This window comes from Sorex fumeus, unplaced genomic scaffold (assembly GCF_029834395.1).
Source record: "Sorex fumeus unplaced genomic scaffold, SorFum_2.1 ptg000044l, whole genome shotgun sequence".
NCBI lineage: Eukaryota > Metazoa > Chordata > Mammalia > Eulipotyphla > Soricidae > Sorex > Sorex fumeus.
In genome coordinates, this window is record NW_026606101.1 from 61,944,648 (window position 1) to 61,964,917 (window position 20,270).

Genomic DNA, 20,270 nt, shown 5'->3' on the forward strand with positions numbered 1-20,270 from the left:
GGTGGGGAGTAGAACGGGACCTCTAGGAGGTCCACAGGGAGGCTGAGCCTCCCCTCCAGACATGGGCCCACAGTCTGCTCCTCGCTCTGGGGCTGTTCCTCAAGACGCCCGTTTGCTGCTGGAATAGGGGATTTGCTTCTGCAAGGTCAGTGTGGACTCCACAGCCCCTGGCACCTATGGTGATGTCCAAGGGAAACTGATGGGTTGGCCGCTTTGGCGTCTGGGGCCTTGACCGACGGCTTCTGCACCATCTCCTCCCCCTCTCAGCCTCCGAAGGCCGGGCCCAGGCCTCCTCCTGCCTGCTCCTGGCAGCACCCTGCTAAGTCTCATACCCAAGAAGGGCCCCATGGAAATCTGAGAATCAAGGATGTTCCTGGGGGGCTGGGGAAGAAAGGGGTGGCAGCAGTTCCATGGAGGGCACTGAAGATTTTACGAACCCAGCAAAGGCCCTGGAAGGGGTCAATTAAATGCTGGTCTGGAGAGCGCAGGAAGCAGCCACAGCTCAGCGACCTCAACGAGCTTTCTCCTGTGCCGGCAAACGGCCCCCCAGAGCCTGTCAGCGCTTGAGGCCTGGTCCCAGCTGCTCCATCCGGCTCCTTCCACACCCCTCCCCCCACAGACGCCTGCACGGGTGGACCGGTGACCCTTGTCCTTTCCTCAGTGGACTCAGCATACGCTCAGCAGCGGGCGCTGGCTGCAGAGCAGAGAGGGAAGCGCATCTCGGCTCCAGACCCTCGCCCCCATCCACCTCCCACTGGAGCCTCAGGGAGCTCAGGGACACAGAGCAGATGGCGGCAGCAGGAATGCGACCCCGCACGGGGCTTCCACACACAGCCCTGCCCTTGGAAGACACATTCCCCACGGGTCATTAGGACAACCACGGGGCAGCCCAGGGACAGGGAGACAGCAGTGTGTGTGAAGAAGCAGAGCCCGGTTTAAGCCCCACCTCCAAGCACCACTGAGGACGGTGCAACCCTTTGCTCTCTCCCAGAGAAGCTATTTCCCGGCACCTTCCTCTGCAGCTCCCACGATACCTCCACATCTCTCAGACAGTGTCAAAGCAGAGTCTGGCTCCAGACACCCAGCACTGGGCTGGAGAGATAGCACAGCGGGTAGGGCATTTGCCTTGCACGCGACTGACCCAAGTTTGATTCCCAGCATCCCATATGGTCCCCTGAGCACCGCCAGGGGTAACTGCTAAGTGCAGAACCAGGAGTAACCCCTGTGCATTGCCAAGGGTTACCCAAAAAGCAAAAAAAAAAAAAAAACAGACACCCAGCACTGAGGGACCCCTGGGTTCCTTCTGATGTCACTGTTTCACAGGTAGCAAGTCAGTCTCTCTCTCTCTCTCTCTCTCTCTCTCTCTCTCTCTCTCTCTCTCTCTCTCTCGTAGACACTGACAGGTCCAACTTTGATTTAAAAAAAAATAAAGCACAACGGGACTGGAGCCATAGCATAGCAGGTAGGGCGTTCCGACCTGGATTCGATCCCCAGCATCCCACATGGTCCCCTGAGCACCACCAGGAGTAATTTCTGCGTGCAGAGCCAGGAGTAAATCCTGTGCATCATTGGGTGTGACCCAAAAACCAAAAAAAAAAGAAAATCCCCAAAAAACACAAGAAGGATAGCTCAGGACTGCCTCCTCTGGGGTTATGGGGAGGGGGGAACAGAGTGTCCCGTTTGCTGCAAAACGATGCAGGTGGGAGGGCTCTGTCACAAAGCAGGGCTGCACACCTCCAGACAGACAACAGTGGACACTGTGAGTCCCCCTCTGCCCCCCCCCCCCCACACACACACCTCCTCAGCTCCCAGCAGGTGATGATGGACAGCAGACTTCGGTTAAATACAGATTTACGGGCTAGAGAGCGAGCACAGTGGATCAGGCGCTATACTAGCCCTCTGGCTTTGCCTGTTCTTCGTCTCCCCTTGGTCTTGAGGCCCACGCCCTAGCAGAGCTCAGGAGCAGGTACCATTCCAGGGCTCAAATTCAGGAGCACTCTGAGTCAGACCCCACATGCAGGTTCTTGAGTCACCATGTGCCCGTGGCCTGCAGCGCTCCCAAGACTGGGCACAGGACCCAGAATGCTCACCCCACACACACCCCCACCACCAGCTTGCCTTTTCATTTCTTAAACTGTAAGAGAAAAAAATGCTCCGGAGAGAGAGAGCATGGAACAAGGGTCCGGGGGACCAATACACTCACCTTGTATGTGATGGCACCGGTTTGATCACCAGCACAGCTCAAGATTCCCTGAGATGGTGGGAAATGGGCACTGGTAGAGGGATGGGTATTTGATCATTGTATAATTGAAACCCAAGCACAAAAATGTGTAAGTCTACAACTGTACCTCATGATGTCTCACTAATAAAAATTAAAAAAAAAATTCCCTGAGCACTGTGAGGAGTGACCCCTGAGCACAGAAACAGGAGTAGCCCCCTCAGCACCACCAAAAAATGAGTACAGCAAGAGCCTGAAGAATTCCCTGGGCTAGGAAGGGATGCGCTGGGATGTGGCATAGGCGACCCCCTGCCCCGGGGTGCTGCCACGCTGGCTTTTGCAAACCTCAGTGCCTTTCGGTTTACCACCTGCATGTGCGCCCCTTCCACAACAACTCAGCTCTGCCCATTGGAACACGCCTCTATGGGTGGCCTCTCCTGGGCTCTGCATCCGGGCAGGAGGAACAAATCGAATTTCTCTACGCTGCCGAAATTCCCCAGGTTTCCACTATTAACCTAGGACAAGCAATGCTGCAGGGATCATTCTCGGTGCTCTCCCGGGGCCTGGGAGTGGGAGTTTCTCTGGGAAGCGCAGTCTGGGCACACCGCCGCCCACAGACAGGGCACCTTCATCACCAGGGAGCGCCGTCTGGGTGCAAAGCTGCATAGCATCCCTCCTGCTAAGGACTGTCCCAATCAGCACACGCAGGCGAAGGGTCACTAATGACTCGGAAGAGTCCAGGTCATCACCAGATTGGAAAAACCAAGTTGGAGCCTGAAGTCAAAAGAAGGGCCCTTGGCTTGAAGTACAAGGTTGTGGGTTCAACCCCAGTACCACCTGCAAGTGCTGGGGAGACCCTGACACTCACATATTAGGGTTCCCCAGGGACAAACAGCTGGAAGACAGACACGGGGAGCATCCAGGGCCCAGGGCAAGCGTCGCCAGGATCCTAAACCCTTGGTGCCTCTGAGGAAATCCTGATCAGCCATGGTTTGGAGGCCCCGTGAGAAAATTTTTTAAATTTTCAAATGTATCTATTTATTTATAATTTCCAGGCCACACCTGGCTGTGTCAGGGCTTATTCCTGGCTCCGCGTTCCCGGGTCCACATAGGGTGCTGGGGATCGAACCTGGGTCTGCCATGTGCAAGTGTGTATACAGTACACACTCTAGCACCTGTTTGGGTTTTTTTTTTTTTCAATTTTTTCTTTTCAAAGCAACAACCTGATAACCTCCTCTGTAAGGCATTGATGCATCATTTCTAAATTCTGAGCTTAATGCTAACAATCAGAACACCACAGTTTCCACACACACACAAAAAAAACACATGCCAGCCTCCCTCAGAACAGGTGGTATCTTGGCACCTCTCCACGCCATGCGTGGCCCTCCCCCACTCAGCGCAGAGAGCTGGCGCCCCCGTCAACCCTAGGCTGTGGGAGACAGAGACGCAACCCTTCCACGTCCCCGGCCCCAGACCACCACGCACCTGTACACAGGCTGCATCTCCCTTGCTATGCCAATGACAGCACCTGGCAGGAAGTTGTCAAACTCCTCAAACAGTTCCCGGATGTTGGTCTTGTACTGGAGGTCAAGGTCCAGCTGAATGATCCGCAGGATTTCTGGAAGAGAGAGAGGAAAAAAAGAACAATAATGTGGGGCTTATTGAGAAATAGTCCAGCGGGAAGGGCGTTTGCCTTGCACACGATCGACACGGGTTCCATCCCCAGTATCCCATAGGGTCCCCTAAGCACCGCCAGGACTGATTCCTGAGTGCAGAGCCAGGAGGAACCCCTGAGCATCACCAGGTATGGTCCCCCCCCCCCCAAACAAAGCAAAACAAAACAAACAAAACAAACAAAAGGCAATCATGTGAGGGAGATCAACAAGGTGGGAGGCTCAGTGGTTCCTTGTGGTCCTAAAGTCTTGAGTGATGCTTGTGAACTGTAAACAAAGACTTTCTCCCACCAGTCATTACCCACACACACACACACCTTTCCCCCCTAATATCACCTCATAAAAAAAACAGGTCCCTCCCTCTGGTCTGCTACTGGGGTCCCGGGACAGATGCCCAACTAAAGACTGAGAGCATGCAGGGCTTCTGCCGGCCCTGACAGGTTCATGGCCCACTGAAGAAGCTTTTGCACGGTTGTGGTCTCAGCTCCTGGTCAGGCCCTGATGGGCTGGGATGTGGCACCCAGAAAAAGTGCTGGCAGGTTCCGGAGACGCAGATTTCGCTACCTGCCCCCTAAGGAGCAAACGAGTGAGAGATCTTCGAAGAAGAAAAGGCAACCTGCTCAGCTCTGAGATGTGGAAACTGAGGAGTGAAGGAGAGAAAGGAATTGCCATAAGGCAGCAAGGCTGACACCAGACCCGGGGGAAGAGGCTCAGGGTTCAGCTGATGCTTCCAGGCCGCCACCCACTCCCAAACCAGGGCAGAAACTCGGGGGAGAGAACACGGTGCCAGCAGCTGACAGTGGACCTGTGGTATGTGTCGTGAGAATGGGGACCTGAGCATCAGTGAGCAGCCACTGGACAGATACAGGAGACCTCCATGGGCCAATGGGAACAAGGAAACGTTTCCACATTGTCTCGCTCAAATCAGACCAGTATTAAAAGTGTGTGGACCGGAGCGGTGGTACAGTGGGGAGGGCGCTTGCCTTGCATGCAGCCAACCCGGATTCCATCCCCAACACCCCAAATGGTCCCCTGAGCACCGCCGGGAGTGATTCCTGGGAAGAAGCCCTGAGCACCACCAGGTATGGCCAAAAACAAGCAAAAAAAAAGCGTGTTTCCATCCTCTAAACATATACCCCCAGCTGCCTCCGCTTCCTACAGCCAGGCCTGGGGACTGAGCTCAGGGTCTGATGAGAAATGGCAGCAACCAGAGCCGGGAGCCTGGTGCACCCCCACTGCCCAGTGAAACACAGCGGCGGCTACGGGACAGGCCTCCCCCCACCCTCACCCCAACACCCAGGTGTAACCCATCCTCTCAGGGGGGCGTTGATGGACAGAAAGAGGAGCTGGAGTTCCTCCTCTCAGGAGGAAGAAGCGTGCCTGTGTTAGGAAAAGTTCCCTGTGGGCGGTAGTTTGTGGGGACACACCTGTGCCGAGCTGGCATCCTCCTGGGATGAGTTGAACCCTAAGCGGTGCTGGCGACCCACCCTCCCGAGGGCGTCCAGGGCACTGCCAGCCTCCCTGCCTCACAGGCTGACCATTGAGGCTCTGGCCATGGTCACCAGAGGCCTTGGGACCATCCTTTGGCAAGAGATCAGAAAGGGGGCTGCTGGGGACAATTTCAAAAGGCGGAAACACCACTTCCTCTCGGGAACAGAAGGCAGCTGCCCCCCGAAACAGGACTGACCAATGCTTGACCTCAAGCCAGGCGGCGCTGCAGCAGGTCGACAGGACAGAGTCTGGTTTGGTTTGAGGCGTATTTGAACTTGGGCCCCAGCAGGAGAGGAAGAACCGGGCTTCCATCCTCACGTCCCAGGCCCTGCTCTGGTTTCAGGCTAATGAGGTGGTACCGCGGACGCTAGCGAGCTGGGAAGGCCACATTCCAAAGGGCAAACTTCCCAAGGCTTCCAGGCCTCGTGGCCACACCCCACCCTGGTCCTGGACAGCGTGAGGAGGTCGAACAGGGATTATTCTGGGGTTCAGGACACCGCTTCCCCGCCCACTTGGGTGTCTGAGGCCCAGAGCACCGAGCCTGGCTGAGTTCTCTGCACAAAAGCAGCCCAGAAAGCCACACGCATGGTCTCCAAATCCCAAACCCACGTTCCCCAGCGGCAACAGTCACTCCTCGTCAGCCTCCAATTAAAGCAGCCACAAGCGTGTCATCTGAGCCCGGATGGAATTACAGCCCGGAGTGAGTAATGCAGGAGACCCACAGACCGGCCCAGCGGCGCCAACCTCCCTTCCTCTCGCCCTCTCCTCCCATCTCCAGAAACAGTTCACTCTGTTTCCGTTATTGCCTTTATCGTTGGTTTGACTCAGGGCTAGAGCATCTCCAAGCTTGGCCTCCCACCTGGACCTGTATATGAAACGGTCACCATTCACCACCGCCAACATGCCAGTCACCAGCCACACACCAGGGAAGAGCTCCTGGGCATAGCTTCCTCATACACAGAACACACACAACTGACCCAACTAGGAAACCATGGGAAGACGAGCTGGGCAGGGGAGACCCACCCAGGTGCCCCCAGGGACCACACACAGGTGTCTCGGCATGGCACGCTCTCGGTTTCTATTCTATAAAGGCCTTGGCACTTCTAAGAAATACATAGTTATAACACATCCCAGGGTTCCCGCCTCAGAGCACAAGCCCCCAAGTCCCCGCGCAGGGGTGAAGGTGCGGCCACGCGAGGCCGAGGGCCAGAGCAGCAGCAGGGAGGAGCAGGCTGGGCCCTGGGCATGAAGGCAGAGAGCCACCTGCTCTTACCCTGGGGCGCTTTTTTCCTTTTTTATATATGTATTTTTTCATTTCGTATTGAATCACCATGAGATACAGTAACAAGCTTTCATGTTTGAGTTACAGTCACACAATGATCAAACACCCATCCCTCCCCCAGTGCACATTCCCCACCACCAATCTCCCCAGTTTCCCTCCTTTCCCACCCTCCCCCTGCCTCTATGACAGACAATTTCCCCCATACTCTCCTGACTTTGGGGCATTGTGGTTTGCAATACAGATACTGAGAGGCCATCACATTTGGTCCTTTATCTACTTTGAGCACACATCCCCCATCCCGAATGACCCCTCCAACCACCATTGATTTAGTGATCCCTTCTCTTTTCCAGCTGCCTTCCCCCCAGCTCATAAGGCAGGCTGCCAACCATGGAGCAATCTTCCTGCTCCTGTGTCTACTGTCCTTGGGTATCAGTCTCAGCACCCCTGGCCTGCAGGAGCCAAAGGGCAAGGGGCAGAGGAGAGATGTCCCTAGAGAGGGACACTAATGTCCACCCCAGCATCTCCTGCTGGAGGCCCTCGGGCTCACCATCCTGACCACAGACCTAGGTCCCAGGCTGGAACTGGCCAGAGGTTCGCACACCGATGGGGATTTGGGGACTTCCAACGGGACTCTCTCATGTTCCTCAAACCTCCCCAGCCCCTGAGCATGGAAGGTCCAGCTTCAGGAGGGCTGGCGAGCTCTGGAAATAGCTGAGAGGAAAAGCATTGTGGAAGACCGCCAAGGGGCCCGGCCTTGGGTAGAGACTCCTGGAGTCCCTCCCGCCTGTTCAGTCAAACCTTCCTTGCTCATTCAGGCCTGGGTTGGGGGCTGCACTTTCCACATAGACCATGAACCTCCAGCCTGCTTCACCGCCCCCCCCCCCCCCCCCCCGTCTCCTCCGTGTCAGAGGCAGTGCCTGGGACTCGGAGGATCCATGGAGTCTGGAACCGTGTCCAAGACAATCTAAGGAGGAAGCACCGCATCCTCGAGCGGTCACAGTTTTGATCCTGCACCGTCAGCGTCTGGGCCCTGTGGGGTTTTTGAAGGCCCTTTCACAACCCCGAGATTCTCAGCAACACAGAGACAGTCCAGCGGGTACAGGCTGCAGTCTTGCACGCAGCTCACTGAGTTTGATTTCCAGTTCTGCATAGCACTGTAGCATTGTCCTCCCGTTGTTCATCAATTTGCTTGAGCAGGAACCAGTAATGTCTCCATCGTAAGACTTGTTACCGTTTTTGCCATATCGAATATGCCACAAGGAGCTTGCCAGGCTCTGCCGTGTGGGTGGGATACTCTTGGTAGCTTGCCAGGCTCTCTGAGAAGGACAGAGGAATAGAACCCGGGTTGGCTGTGTGCAAGGTAAATGCCCTATCTGCTGTGCTATCACTCCACCCACAGTTCTGTATATGGTCCCGAAAACACTGGCAAAAGTGATCCCAGAGCACTGAGCTGGATGCAGCCTCTGAGCATCACTAGGTACAACCCCCAAACCCTCCATAAAAGAAAAGGAATGGTACCTCAGCCCAGGTGAAAGCACCATCTAAAGGTTCAGATCATCCTGGATGGTTGTTGGAACTTCTATGGATGGAGAGAGTTCCCACCACCAGGCCCCAATGCCCATAACATCCCCTACCTACTCCCAAAGAACAAGAGACACTGTGGAAGGAAGATGCAGTCAGGGAGCAGAGAGCCAAGGAAGAAGCCATGAGAGCTGAAAGGACATCTTATTGACTTACTGACTTTTAGTGTAGGGTCATACCTTCCCCACTCAACGCTCGGGGTCACTCCCGGTGGTGCCAGTGATGGACCTTGGCTCTCTCACATACAGAGCATGCGCTTAGCCCACTGAGCTCTCTGGCCCTGCACTGTTTTGAATGGCCACGGCCAATGATATTCGATATGGCAAAAACAGTAACAACAAGTCTCACAATGGAGACATTACTGGTTCCCGCTCAAGCAAATCCATGAACAACGGGAGGACAGTGCTACAGTGCTATGCCGATCTGGAGGTCAAACTCAGTGAGCTGCGTGCAAGACTGCAGCCTGTGCCCGCTCACAGAAGCCTCCAAAGGCTCCAGATTTTGTACCATGATTTCTCTGTGACAAATGAGGAGATCCACATGTCTGCCCTGGCAATCACTCTCAGTACACGGCAGACCTGGGCCAGAATTCACACCTGGATTCCTTCTGTTGGGTTCACCCAGCGCCCTGCCTCGTGGCTGCGGGAGGCTCAGCCACGGCAGGCGCTGGGGACGGGAGGGGAGGGGTGGGAGGAGGGAACATCTGACTCAAAGAGCCGACCAGGGTTTTCCACATGAATATCCTGCGCCTGGCTCTGCAGGAGGAGGGTGAGGAGAGGAATGAGGCTCCTCGGCGTGAGTTATATGCCCTGCGAGCAGCTCTGGGAGAGTCAGCCGGAGGGGAGCGCCCACGGGGCCGTAGATTCAAGGCCAGTGTCAGCTTCATGCATTACTAAAGAACAAATTCCCCCTTGGAGCTTTCCTCTACTCTAAGCACAGGAAACTCATAGGGTTGGCTGCGGATTAGCCGTGACATTCCTCGATGCCAGGGCTTGGGAGCGCACGGCTGCTCGGGCACTGTGGTGCTTGGCGACTTCCCAGGCTGTACCTGGAGATGCCCATGGGGCTGTCAGGTACGAGGGATCAAACTGGGGATCAACAGCATGCAAGGTCTGCATCTTAATCGCCGTACGAGCTCTGTCTGTAATGTACCAGCCCCCCTGACCCCTTTTATTTTGCAGTGCCGGGGATCGAACCCAGAGCCCCACACATGCGAGAAGTCCCCCACAGAGCTGCAGCCCCAGTCCCCAATTTTCTTTGAAACCACCAGTTCCTGCTTGGGAGCAGAAACAGAATAAATCAGCATGAAAAGGCATTTCTGTTTTGTTTTGTTTTTCTGGGTTTCAGCAATGGTGTGGGATGTGTCTCCTCGCTCACCTCCACACCTTCGGGGCTAGGTTTACATCGGAGCCCTCAGGATGGTAGAGACAAACAGCACTAAACACCAGGGCTCAGTTCCTTTCCACCGCCAGGATGAAACAGTTGTGTCCTCTTTCCTGCTCAAAGTTGGGGCAATGGGGCTTTCGGACGCCAAGAACCGGACGCTCCTCTTCCCCTCCCTCACTGGGGTGCCTATGACCCTCAGAGCCTCACCCCAGGAGGACACGCGATGGTTAGTGCCTTTCTTTGGGAGTCCCCAAGGCTTCACTCCCTGCCCTCCAGGCACAGGCCCACATTTCTACTCCTCCACAGCCATGTGCCCTGGTAGCAGCTGCAGAGCCATCGCCGGGGCAGAATGAGCAGGTGTGGATTTGGGGAAACAGTGTCCATTGCACCGCCCAAATGGCATACTTCAGGCCTCCAAGTTCCTCGTGCTGGAACTCTGGGGACTCCTGTTTCCAATCTCGCCCACCCTCTCCTTGTAGCATCTGTCTATTGCCTCCCTCTCTTCGGGGGGTCGGCATACCCAGCAGTGCTTAGGGGGTCATGCCCAGTGATGCTCAGGCCACCCAGGGGACCATGTGGTCCTGGGGTTTGAAGCAGGCCCCTGAACACAAAGCTGTCATTCCAACCTCCGAGCCACCTCCCCAGCTCCTATGCACGCCCTCGCTGCTGGCCTGTGGCTCCAGGCTACACTCAAGGAATCTGTGTGGGCTCAGGAAAACCAACCCAAGTTTTGTCCTGCTCCTGCGGCTCCTCATCCTGCCATGTTATGCCCACACCCGCCCGCCTCTGGGCCCGGCAGCCCATCACTCCATCCACAGTGGCAACGCACCTTCAGTTTACCAAGAAAACTGTATGGTGCCAGAATCCACCATTTTCACAGCACAAAGCAAGGGTCAAACACACCCCCAGCTCCTAAGACTTGACCCCGTGTCCTAGGGTAGATGCGTCCATGAGAGCTGGCTCAGATGGGACTGAAGACAGGAAGTAACAAAGGTCTGGATGCACAGAAGACCGCAGCTAGGTCACCCAAGGACAGCCTAGTCCTTCGGAACATTCTCAGGGGTCCAGGCTCTCCCCCTGCTTCTCCACTTGGCTCTCCCAGATCTGGTTTCTATCCTCAAGGTCACAGCCAGTGGAGTTTCAGTCAATGTGGCTGCATTCCAAGGGACAGAAAGGATGAAGGGAGAAAGTCATCAACCCCAGGCCCTCTCCCACCTAGCAATCAATTTGGGATTTGGGGAGGGGGGTGTGCAGAGACAGCAAGGCGCAATGAGAGGGAGGCATTTGAGAAAGGGGTGCCGACACCAGACCCCCTTACCTGACAGAATCAGACAACAGGTCCCGTCTCCCCCTGGGGAGAAGCCTGCTCTGGGGCACCCTCCCACTGTCTCTGGGGGCTTCTGAGGGGTCCAGAGAGCTCCCACATCACTGTGTTGAGAAATCCATGTGATAGCCATTTTCATGGGGAAAACCTTCCTCCGCTGGCCCCCAGAAGGCCCTCTGAGGGTTCTGGGTGGGGTGCTGTGCCCTTAACTCTGGACGTTGGAGGAGAGGGTGGTCTCATGTTCCCCTGCAGCCTCCCCTACCTCCTGGAGCCTTTGCAGACCAACTTGACATGGCCAAAGTGACCTCTGAGCTGTCCAGTCTCCTGACGCAGGCCTCGCCCAAATGTCAGGTCATTGTCTGGGTTTTGATGCTACATTCAAGAAAGCACAATCGGTCTCCCCTCCTCTGTGAAGTGACAGAGCCCCCCATGCCAGGCCCTTCCCCGGCTCTCTCCCCTTCTTACCCCAGGCTCAGAGCTCCCCACTCGCCTCCCTCAGGGCTGGGAGCAGACCCTCCTTTATCCCCACATGGATTACAGATGATCACACCTATCAGCTTTAATCTGAGCTTTTCCAGAATGTGTATGGCCTACCGAAACTGCAGAAATAAATGACTGTTTTTAACACACTGCAATATGCAGACGATAGCCGACCATCAGCACATACTTGCTGGCCCCGTGAGCCTATAATTTCTACACATGACTAGAAATCTGTCGGGGGCCAGAAGAAAATTTGTGTTCTCAAACACCTTTCCATCTCTTCAAAATGAATCTGTATTACCTTGAAAGTAAAATGCTTTTTAAAGGGATTCATGAAGTCGCTGGCAGAATTACAGCCCAAGGCCAGGAGGGGAGGCATTTACTCCTGAAGAGCTCGAGTTAGCGAAGGAGCCCCCCTGGTCTGGTCATCTTTATCCTACGAGAAGTGCCCCTAGAAGCTTCGGCCTTCTGCAAGTGCCCTCACCCAAGGGCTGTCTCCCAGGTTCCCGAATGTGTTCCTCCACAGGCAAATCCGACGATGCGTCTGTGGGGCAACAACTGCCATCCGGCCTCTTTCTGCTGTCCCTCCTCCTCGTGACAAGTCCACCTTGGAAGTCCCAGGCTCGGGGCAGGTGCTTCGGGTCTCTGAGCCACTGAGAAGAGGTCTCAAATCTCGTGGGCTAATAAGTCTTTCTCCGAGGCCGACTTGCATCCTCCAAGCTCCAGGACGAGAAGAATCCGAAGCAGAAAGAGATGCTGGGAAGATGCAAAACTGGAAAGCTTACAAAGTGGCCACCAGCCCCGCCAGACCAGCGTTTAGGGGATGCCACTGCACTGACCATCTCAGCTACCCTCAACAGCGGCCCACGCCTGTCTCTGGCTCACAACCCACAGAGGTCACTCAGGAGATGGCTGGAAACTTCAAGAATGGAGCCTGGGATCACAGGTAGCCTGGGCAGGAGGTGGCAGGGGAGGCGGATATCTGTGTTCTCCTGGCAGCCGTGGCTATCTGAGGTGAGCAATGAGGGCCAGCATAGTGCCAGGCGTGGTACCAGAGTCCACAGTCCGGCTGGAGGCCCTGTTTACTGAGTCAGCTGAGGCTATTTTTACCCCGTCACTTTCCAACGGTGAACCCACACTTGAGAGTTCATTGTTTGGGGTGGGTTGGGAAACTCAACTTGGCCTTTCTTGTGGTTGGATTTCTGGTGTGCCTGTAAGGAAGGGCAAGCTTGGGCATCCCATGGAGATGTCTGATGGCTTAACCTTCCCTTGGCTTGATGGGTCTGGATGGAGGGGGTCAAGTCTCCAGGCTACATGGCTCTGCTCAAGAGGAAGGGCCACGGCCAGCTCCACTCCCCTCCACTGTGGCAGGGAGGCAGATACAGAAGGCTGGGTATGGTCTAGGTTCCCTAGGTCAAGCCAAACCCTCTGTACAAATCTTCCAGCCCACTATTCAGAGACGAAGCACCTCTTAATCAGGTCTTAGTAATGTGACCGGTGACTGGAATAGTCTCAGAACCATCCTTGAGAAAGCAGCAGGTAAGGGTTGGATACTGGGCGCGATAGTGAAGCTGAACAATCTTACAGCTGTTGCCAAGTGACACCGGTGATAGAGCCAGCCTTGTCTGTGGGCTCAGAGAAAAGAATGTTCCTTGGCCATGGAAGCCAGGACCACTTATTTCTCCTTTTACAAACACGTTCGTCTCCATCCATACCTTACGGACAACCAGGATGCTCAGTTACTTGGATTCCTTTCGAAGAAGCAATGTCTCTAAAGCACCAATGTTTTCCTGACTTACAAAACCACTTCCCACTCAACAGAGCTGAGACTTTCATCTGAGGATGGAACAAGTCCCTCTCCTTGTCAACGGGGAAATCTGGGACTAAACCCAATTTCGAGTCTACATGCAGAGAGGTTTGAGATGCTATAATAAACTTAGAGACCCTGTGTGGGTAGAAGCACTGCACTCAGAAAAACACTCTGCCCCACCCCCAACACACACACACACACACACACACACACACACACACACAGAGACACTGGTGGACACAGTCCACTGTGAGACAGTTCTATGCCCTCCCAAGCCACTTGGGGCTAACCTGGCCAGATCTAATTCCCCCAGAGCAGAAGTGATGGGCGAAGCTCCACACAGCCGCGGCCATTTGTCGTCTTTAGGCCACATGCAGCTACAGGTGAGGCAGCTATAGGATAGAAGCCACCTGGATGCCCTGGATGCTCGGGTTATTGCTTAACACACTTGACTGCAGCACGCACCATGACACACCCCTTGTGGCTCACCCTGGTAGTCCTCAGAAGCTGTGCCAACAGAAATGGTTGCTGTTGTTGAAATTTCCTAGTACACTTGAGTCGGGTGCTGTCCACCAAAGCATAGTTCAGGCACGAGGATATCAGCAAGATGAGACACACAAATTGCACTGCTGGCATCGACATGTCAAATGTTCTAGAGAGTCACTACCCCCAGACTGAAATTCATTTGAGGTAAAAATGATGCATTAGAGCACTAAGACTCCAGGGCACATCTGCTGCCACAGCCCAGTGGTCTGGACTAGTCTTACTAATGCAATGCAGAGACGACAGCCTGGGCATCCCATAGGGGCTGAAGGCCAGCCACGGGGAAAGGAAGCACACAGAATCTCTCACCTTCTCCACACCTTAAAGCTACAGTGCACTGCGAACAGCATCTCCAGACTCCAGGAACGGGCAGTGAGGGAGAAATGCTAACCCATGGTGTGTATCATAACCCTCTGCAGACGGGACTATAAAGAATGTTTAATCTGGGTACTGGAAAGATGGTTCAAGGGTTAAGGCACTCACTCCTGGAACCCAAAACGCATCAGGAGCGATCCCTGAGCACCGGTGGATGTGACAAAAAAATAAAAATGAAACAAACGAAAAGAATTTTTTTTGCATTCCTCTAGGAAGTTGGAGGACAGTACAACATGTAAGGTGCTTGCTCTGGATGCACCAGACCCAGGTTTGATCCCCACCACCCCATCTGGTCCTCTGAGTTCCACCAGGAGTGAACCCTGAGCACAGAGCCAGGAGTAAGCCCTGAGTACAAGCCAGGTGTGCCCCCGACCACAAATTTTTAAATAAAAAAAATTCCTTCTGGGTCATTTTCACTCCTTTATGCTCATGCCCACTTGCCCTGCTCTGAGAGTCACTGGGATGAACAAGGAGCCGGTGTGGGTCGTGGACAGAAAGTCCGGCTCTGCTCCTCCACCTCAAGCAGCATGCCACACGGGGGAAGGCACCGGTCCTCAGAGGCTCTGTGTGCTCTGACGAGTCCCTCCCCTCCTCCAGGCACCTGGGGCGTCTCCGGCTTCCTGCGTCTGGAGAGGCTGCGAGGGCGAGGAGGCCGGGGAGCTGGCGGGGAGGGCGGCATTAGCTCGGCTCTCACACGCAAGCTGCTCACTCGCGCTTTGTAAGAAGATGCAGCTGCCACTGTTCCCATAGCAACGCTCCTCGCCTCGCTGGGCACAGGCCTGCGGAAATGAGATTTCACATGTAGGAAGGGGCCAACCGCTCAGAACCCCGGCTCCTGTCTGGGCACTAGTACTGCGGGGCGGCCTGACACGGCCCAGGGCCTCGGTCCAGCTGCCCTCCCGCCTCACTCCCTCTGCCTTGCAGCGTGACGACCCTGCTCCTGGGCACTCTGTCCCTTCCGCTGGCCCGGGTGGGACTCCTCGTGACAGACTCATCATCCTCTTGCTCTGGCTGTCCCTGCAGAATGACTCACTCCCCCTCTGTCCCTGTGAAATTATTTCATCATGTGCACGGGGGGCTACGTCCATTGTTGGGATGCTCACGAGGCAGAGACGGCACAAGTAAGGGCGAAGTCTCACCCTCCTTTCATCCCCGTTGGGGCACAGACTGCCGAGCCCTTGGTGGCAAGATGAGCTCTGAGGAGCAAACGTGACCCTTGCTTCAATCTTCTCACCGGGTCTTGGTAGGAGCACAGGCTGCAGTCACAAAGCACGAAGGGGCAACGGGAGGAGTGAGGGGAGGCCTGTTGCCCCCGAGATGGTAAGAGGCAGAGTCCATGGGCCAAACGCGACCCAAAAGCGAAAGTTCACACAAACCCTCCTGCCCAGCTACCGGTCCTGCTCACACCTCAGCAGTAGCAACAGAAATCGATGGGCTGGAAATACTGCCTCTCAGGTTTGAGGGTGGGTTGTGTGAGCACAGACCCCATCAGAGCCCACGGATATATGCTAAGATTTGTTTGCTTCACAGATGCTATCAATTATCTGTGGTATTTAGAATAACTGGATGAGGGAATGCCATGCTTGAATGGGCGGATGCCCAGACGAACCTTGGGCCCAGAGTATGGGGAGAAGGAGGTGAAGAGCGGAGGGGAGAGGGAGAGGGAGGAGAGAGAAATGAGAAGTCACAGGAGCCAGATCAGGAGGTTCAGGTAAGACGGTGGCGTTGAGGAATGGCAGAGCCGAAGGTCCAAGCCACAGAGCCCACAACACTGAACTCAAGAGACCCAAACTTGGGGCTGGAGCGATAGCACAGCTGGGAGGTGTTTGCCTTGCATGCAGCTGACCCAGGTTCGATTCCCAGCATCCCATCTGGTCCCCCGAGCACCGCCAGGAGTAATTCCTGAGTGCAGAGTCAGGAGTGAGCCCTGTGCATCGCCGGGTGTGACGCAAAAAAGAAAAAAAAAACCCCCAAACTTTAACATCTGAACTTAGAAAGGTGCCTGTCAAGAGGGCGGGCTGGAGGGAGGAGCCTAGGTACACAGATGGAGTAACATTAAAACATTGCATTCCCTCATCCAGTTATTCTAAATATCACAGATAAGCAGACACTGCCAGTGGGATCAGTGCTTCAGTATTTTATGTCTAAAACTCAGTGATGAAAACTTTGTAAATCATGGTGCTTTGATGAGATTTTTATTTTAAAAAAACCAAAACCAAAAACAAGATTTGGGTGTTTTACTCTAGATAAAAATTCTGCCTCCAGTAAAAAAGAGACCTTCATTCATTGCTGGTGGAACTGTTTCCCGGTTAAAAGTTACCCTCGAATATCTTTTTTCTTTTTGATTTTTGGGTCACACCTAGCAACGCTCAAGGGTTACTCCTGGCTCTGCACTGAGGAATTACTCCTGGTGAAGCTCAGGGGACCATATAGGATGTTGGGGATCAAGCCCAGGTCTGCTGGTGCAAGGGAAATACCTGCTGTATTATCACTTCTGGGGGTTGGGAGGGGTTGGGGAGGGGATCAGGCTTCTTTGTCCAGAAGTTGGTATAAGCTCCAAGGGATTGGACAACTAACCAGGTTTGGACAACTAACCAAAGCATGCCTGGAAATGAGAGAGTTTGACCGGGGTATGGGGCTGCCCTAAGCCTGAGGGTTGGGAGAGCTGGGTGGGTCTCCACGCCCCCACTCCACTCCTGCCTGGCAGCTGTGAGAAAGGACAGTGGATCATACCTGCCCATCTTTGCCACCCCTGAGGTCACTGACCCACTCCCACAACTCCCACACTTCCCCCTCACAACTGCGGACCAGAAAACCATGCACAAGTTCAAGGACTCCTTGGCAGTCACGTCCTAAATCCCGCCGGGCACTCTGTAGGCCGAAGTGTCCAGCATGCCTGCAGGGGCCCCCCGAGGAAGGCTGATAAGATAATGGTCCGGAAAGGAACCTGTTTGGTGTCAAATCCATAATCAATCCCAGGAATCAGAAGCGAGCGAGTCTGGCGGAGGGAGATAGCTGCCAGCTGGCGACCCCATGTCATCTGCCGGGGAATGGAAAGGCCACTCTCAAATTTCACTTATGGAAGCAAAGACACAGCCCAAATTAAACAGCAAGAAAGGGTTTCTGGTCACCCCAGGATCCCGGTCTGAATCCTGCATGCCTCTAAGCACCCCTCTTCTGTGCTCCCTTCCCACTGCACCCTAGTTTTGTTTCATTTGGGGGGACACACCAGCTGTGCTCAGGAGACCATACTGGGTGCCAGGACTGAAGCTGGGTGGGCCACTTACAGGGAAAGTGTCCTCTCTCCAGCCTTGCACCCTAACTTTACATTCAGTTCTGCTGTCTCCTTCATATTGGTGCCCAGGCCAGCGTTCCACGCAGAGTGGGAACAGGAAGCGGGGGTGAAGTGGTGCCATGGGGCACTGGGGGAGGTTGGAGACCTGTGAGCCGTAAGGGCAGTGATGGGTGTCCAGGGGGCACTAATGAGCACACAGTGGGGGGGGGCATCTGGGGGATATAAAGTAACAGAATGGGAGATGAACACCCAAGAATAGTTGAGGTAAGTACCAGGAGGTCTGCTCCAGGGCTTGGAAGCCGGGAGCACATGCTGGGGGAAAAGGCAGCTCAGATAGAGAAGGGAACACCAAGTAAAGGATGTCTGAAGGATTCGCTCGGGATGCGAGATGCGTGCTACAAGTAGACTACAGATGGAACACGATGGCCACGCAATACCTCTATTGCAAACTACAAGACCCTAAAGGAAAGAGAGAGCAAAAGGGAATGCCTTGCCACAGAGGCTGGGGGGAGGAGGGGGGATAAAGGAGGGGGTGGGAGGGCTACTGGGATCACTGGTGGTGGAGAATGGGCACTGGTGGAGGGATGGGTACTAGACCATTGTATAACTGAAACCCAAGCACGAAAGTTTGTAAGTCTACAGCTGTACCTGATGGTGTTTCACTAATAAGAAATAAAGGCAAGAATACATAAATCACTAAAGGGGAGGGGCGTGGGAGGGGAGCAACTTTGGGGGAATGCTGAGAACTCAGTTCCTGTCCCAGAAGCTTGCCCCTGAGAAAGGCCTGCTCTCACACGGTCCGGACTCCCTCCCTGGAATCTGTGGGAGACCTTCTGCAGGGAAACGTCCACTTGGCGAACGAGCAGTGACCACAAGCCAAAAACTCGAAAGCGCAAGTGGGCCGGGAAGACGGCAGAGAGGGACAGCTCGTGCTTCGCATGCGCGAACCCCCGTCTGCTCCCGGCACTACGTGGTCCTGGGCGGTCGCCCGGAGCACTACTGCTGGTGTGCCCGACTCCACTCCCCCCCAAGAAAAGAAAATCATGCCCAACTGACCGCTAAAATTTCAATTTAGACAAAAGATGGGGCTGTGGGGTGTGTGGAGCAAGTGGGGGCTTCCCCAGCACCAGCGAGCAGAGGACAGAGCCCGGTCACAGCCTGGGGCCCTTGTCTCTACAGAAAGGCGAAAGCAAGTGCTGGAAGGGCACGGTGTGGCTCCCAGCCACATTCCACAGGAAGCCTTGGTCCTAAGCCCTGGTCCTTTTTTTTTTTTAACTTTTATTAGTGAAACACCATGAGGTACAGTTGTAGACCTACAAAATTTTTTTTGAGAAGTAATTTTTAAATTTTTTTATTTTAATTTTTATTAGTGAGACACCATGAAGTACAGTTGTAGACTTACAAATTTTTGTGCTTGGGTTTCAGTTATACAATGATCGAATACCCATCCCTCCACCAGTGCCCATTCTCCACCACCACGGATCCCAGTATCCTTCCCACCCCCCGCCCCCCACCCCATCCCACCCTGGCTCTGTGACAGGGCATTCCCCCTTGTTCTCTCTCTCTTATCTTGGCTATTCTTGGGTGTTAGTCTCCTATTTTATTACTTTATGCTCCTCAGATGAATGCAATCTTTCTACGCCTGTCCCTCTCTTTCTGACTCATTTCACTTAGCATGATTCTTTCCATGTAGTACCACTTGTATGTAAATTTCATGATTTCATCTTTTCTAACAGCTACATAGTACTTCTGGCACGGGCTGCTGGCTAGAGCTTCTTGTGCTCCGTGATACCCGTGTGTCCTTTCTCTCCTCCGCAGCCCACACTTGCATCTTCTGTGCATTTACCTCCTGGCTCTGGAACACTTGGTGGGCGCGGGGTGGGAGTGTACGTGGCAGTGCTCAGGGATCACTCCTGGAGGTGCTCAGGGGACCACACAGGGTGTCAGGGGCCAAATTCATGTTGGCTGCCTGAGCTGTCCCTCCGACTCACGCGCCTTCAGGTTTTAACTTGTGCTATGGCTTTGGTTTCTGTGGGTTTGGGGCAGATATCAGCTGATTGACTAAGACAAGGGATTATGGAGGACAGGGCTGGTGATATATGGCACCAACAGTGCAGTGACCACCAGGCCTCCACCATGTGGCCATGCTCAGCAATGGCTGCACGTCAACAGCCCAGGGAAGCACAGGCCTGGAGTAGGTCATATCACCATGTTCACCTCATGGAAGATGAAATGTGGGTCCCAGAGGGGTGACGTGCCACTGGAGGGAGTATCTGGCAAGGCTGGGGAGGAACCCAGAGCCTCTCTTCCCCTGCCCTCACCCCAGACAGGACCTCACCTTCCCCCTCTCCACACGCCACATACAAAGGGAAGAAACACCCACTGGGGAAGCAAACTCATAGATAAGGAAGCACTAAATTCTGAGGCTCGCTGCAAGTAGCTGATCATCTCCATCAGCCCAGAGCTCCAGTGATACACCTGACTATGACTCCGATCTGCCTTGAGACCTGGCCCCTCACTTTTCCAGCTGGGTGGCAACCCCAGGTAGGAGCTGCATTACAATGTGAGGATGAGGGCCACAAAACACACACACACACACACACACACACACACCTGGGTGATAGGAGGTTTTGGAACATGTGAGGACCAGACATGATTCAAAATCAACCGTGTCATGAATTCAAGGTGTTTCTAAAGAAGCACCTGCCCAGGATCTCAGGCTTTTCTCAGGTGGAAAGGGTTGTGTGTGTGTGTGTGTGTGTGTGTGTGTGTATGTCTGTGTGTGCATGGTAAAGGTTTGAGGTACTCTAAC

At 54.4% G+C, this 20,270-nt stretch overlaps 1 protein-coding gene across 1 annotated transcript in view; it reads right to left on the minus strand.

Annotated features, from left to right (window-relative positions):
- XXYLT1 (xyloside xylosyltransferase 1) overlaps window positions 1–20,270 on the minus strand; it is an 87,804-nt gene that overhangs the window by 35,361 nt on the left and 32,173 nt on the right. The window contains exon 3 of the mRNA XM_056121340.1: window positions 3,704–3,836. Coding sequence (XP_055977315.1) covers window positions 3,704–3,836 — 133 coding nt within the window. The remainder of the gene's footprint in view (window positions 1–3,703; window positions 3,837–20,270) is intronic.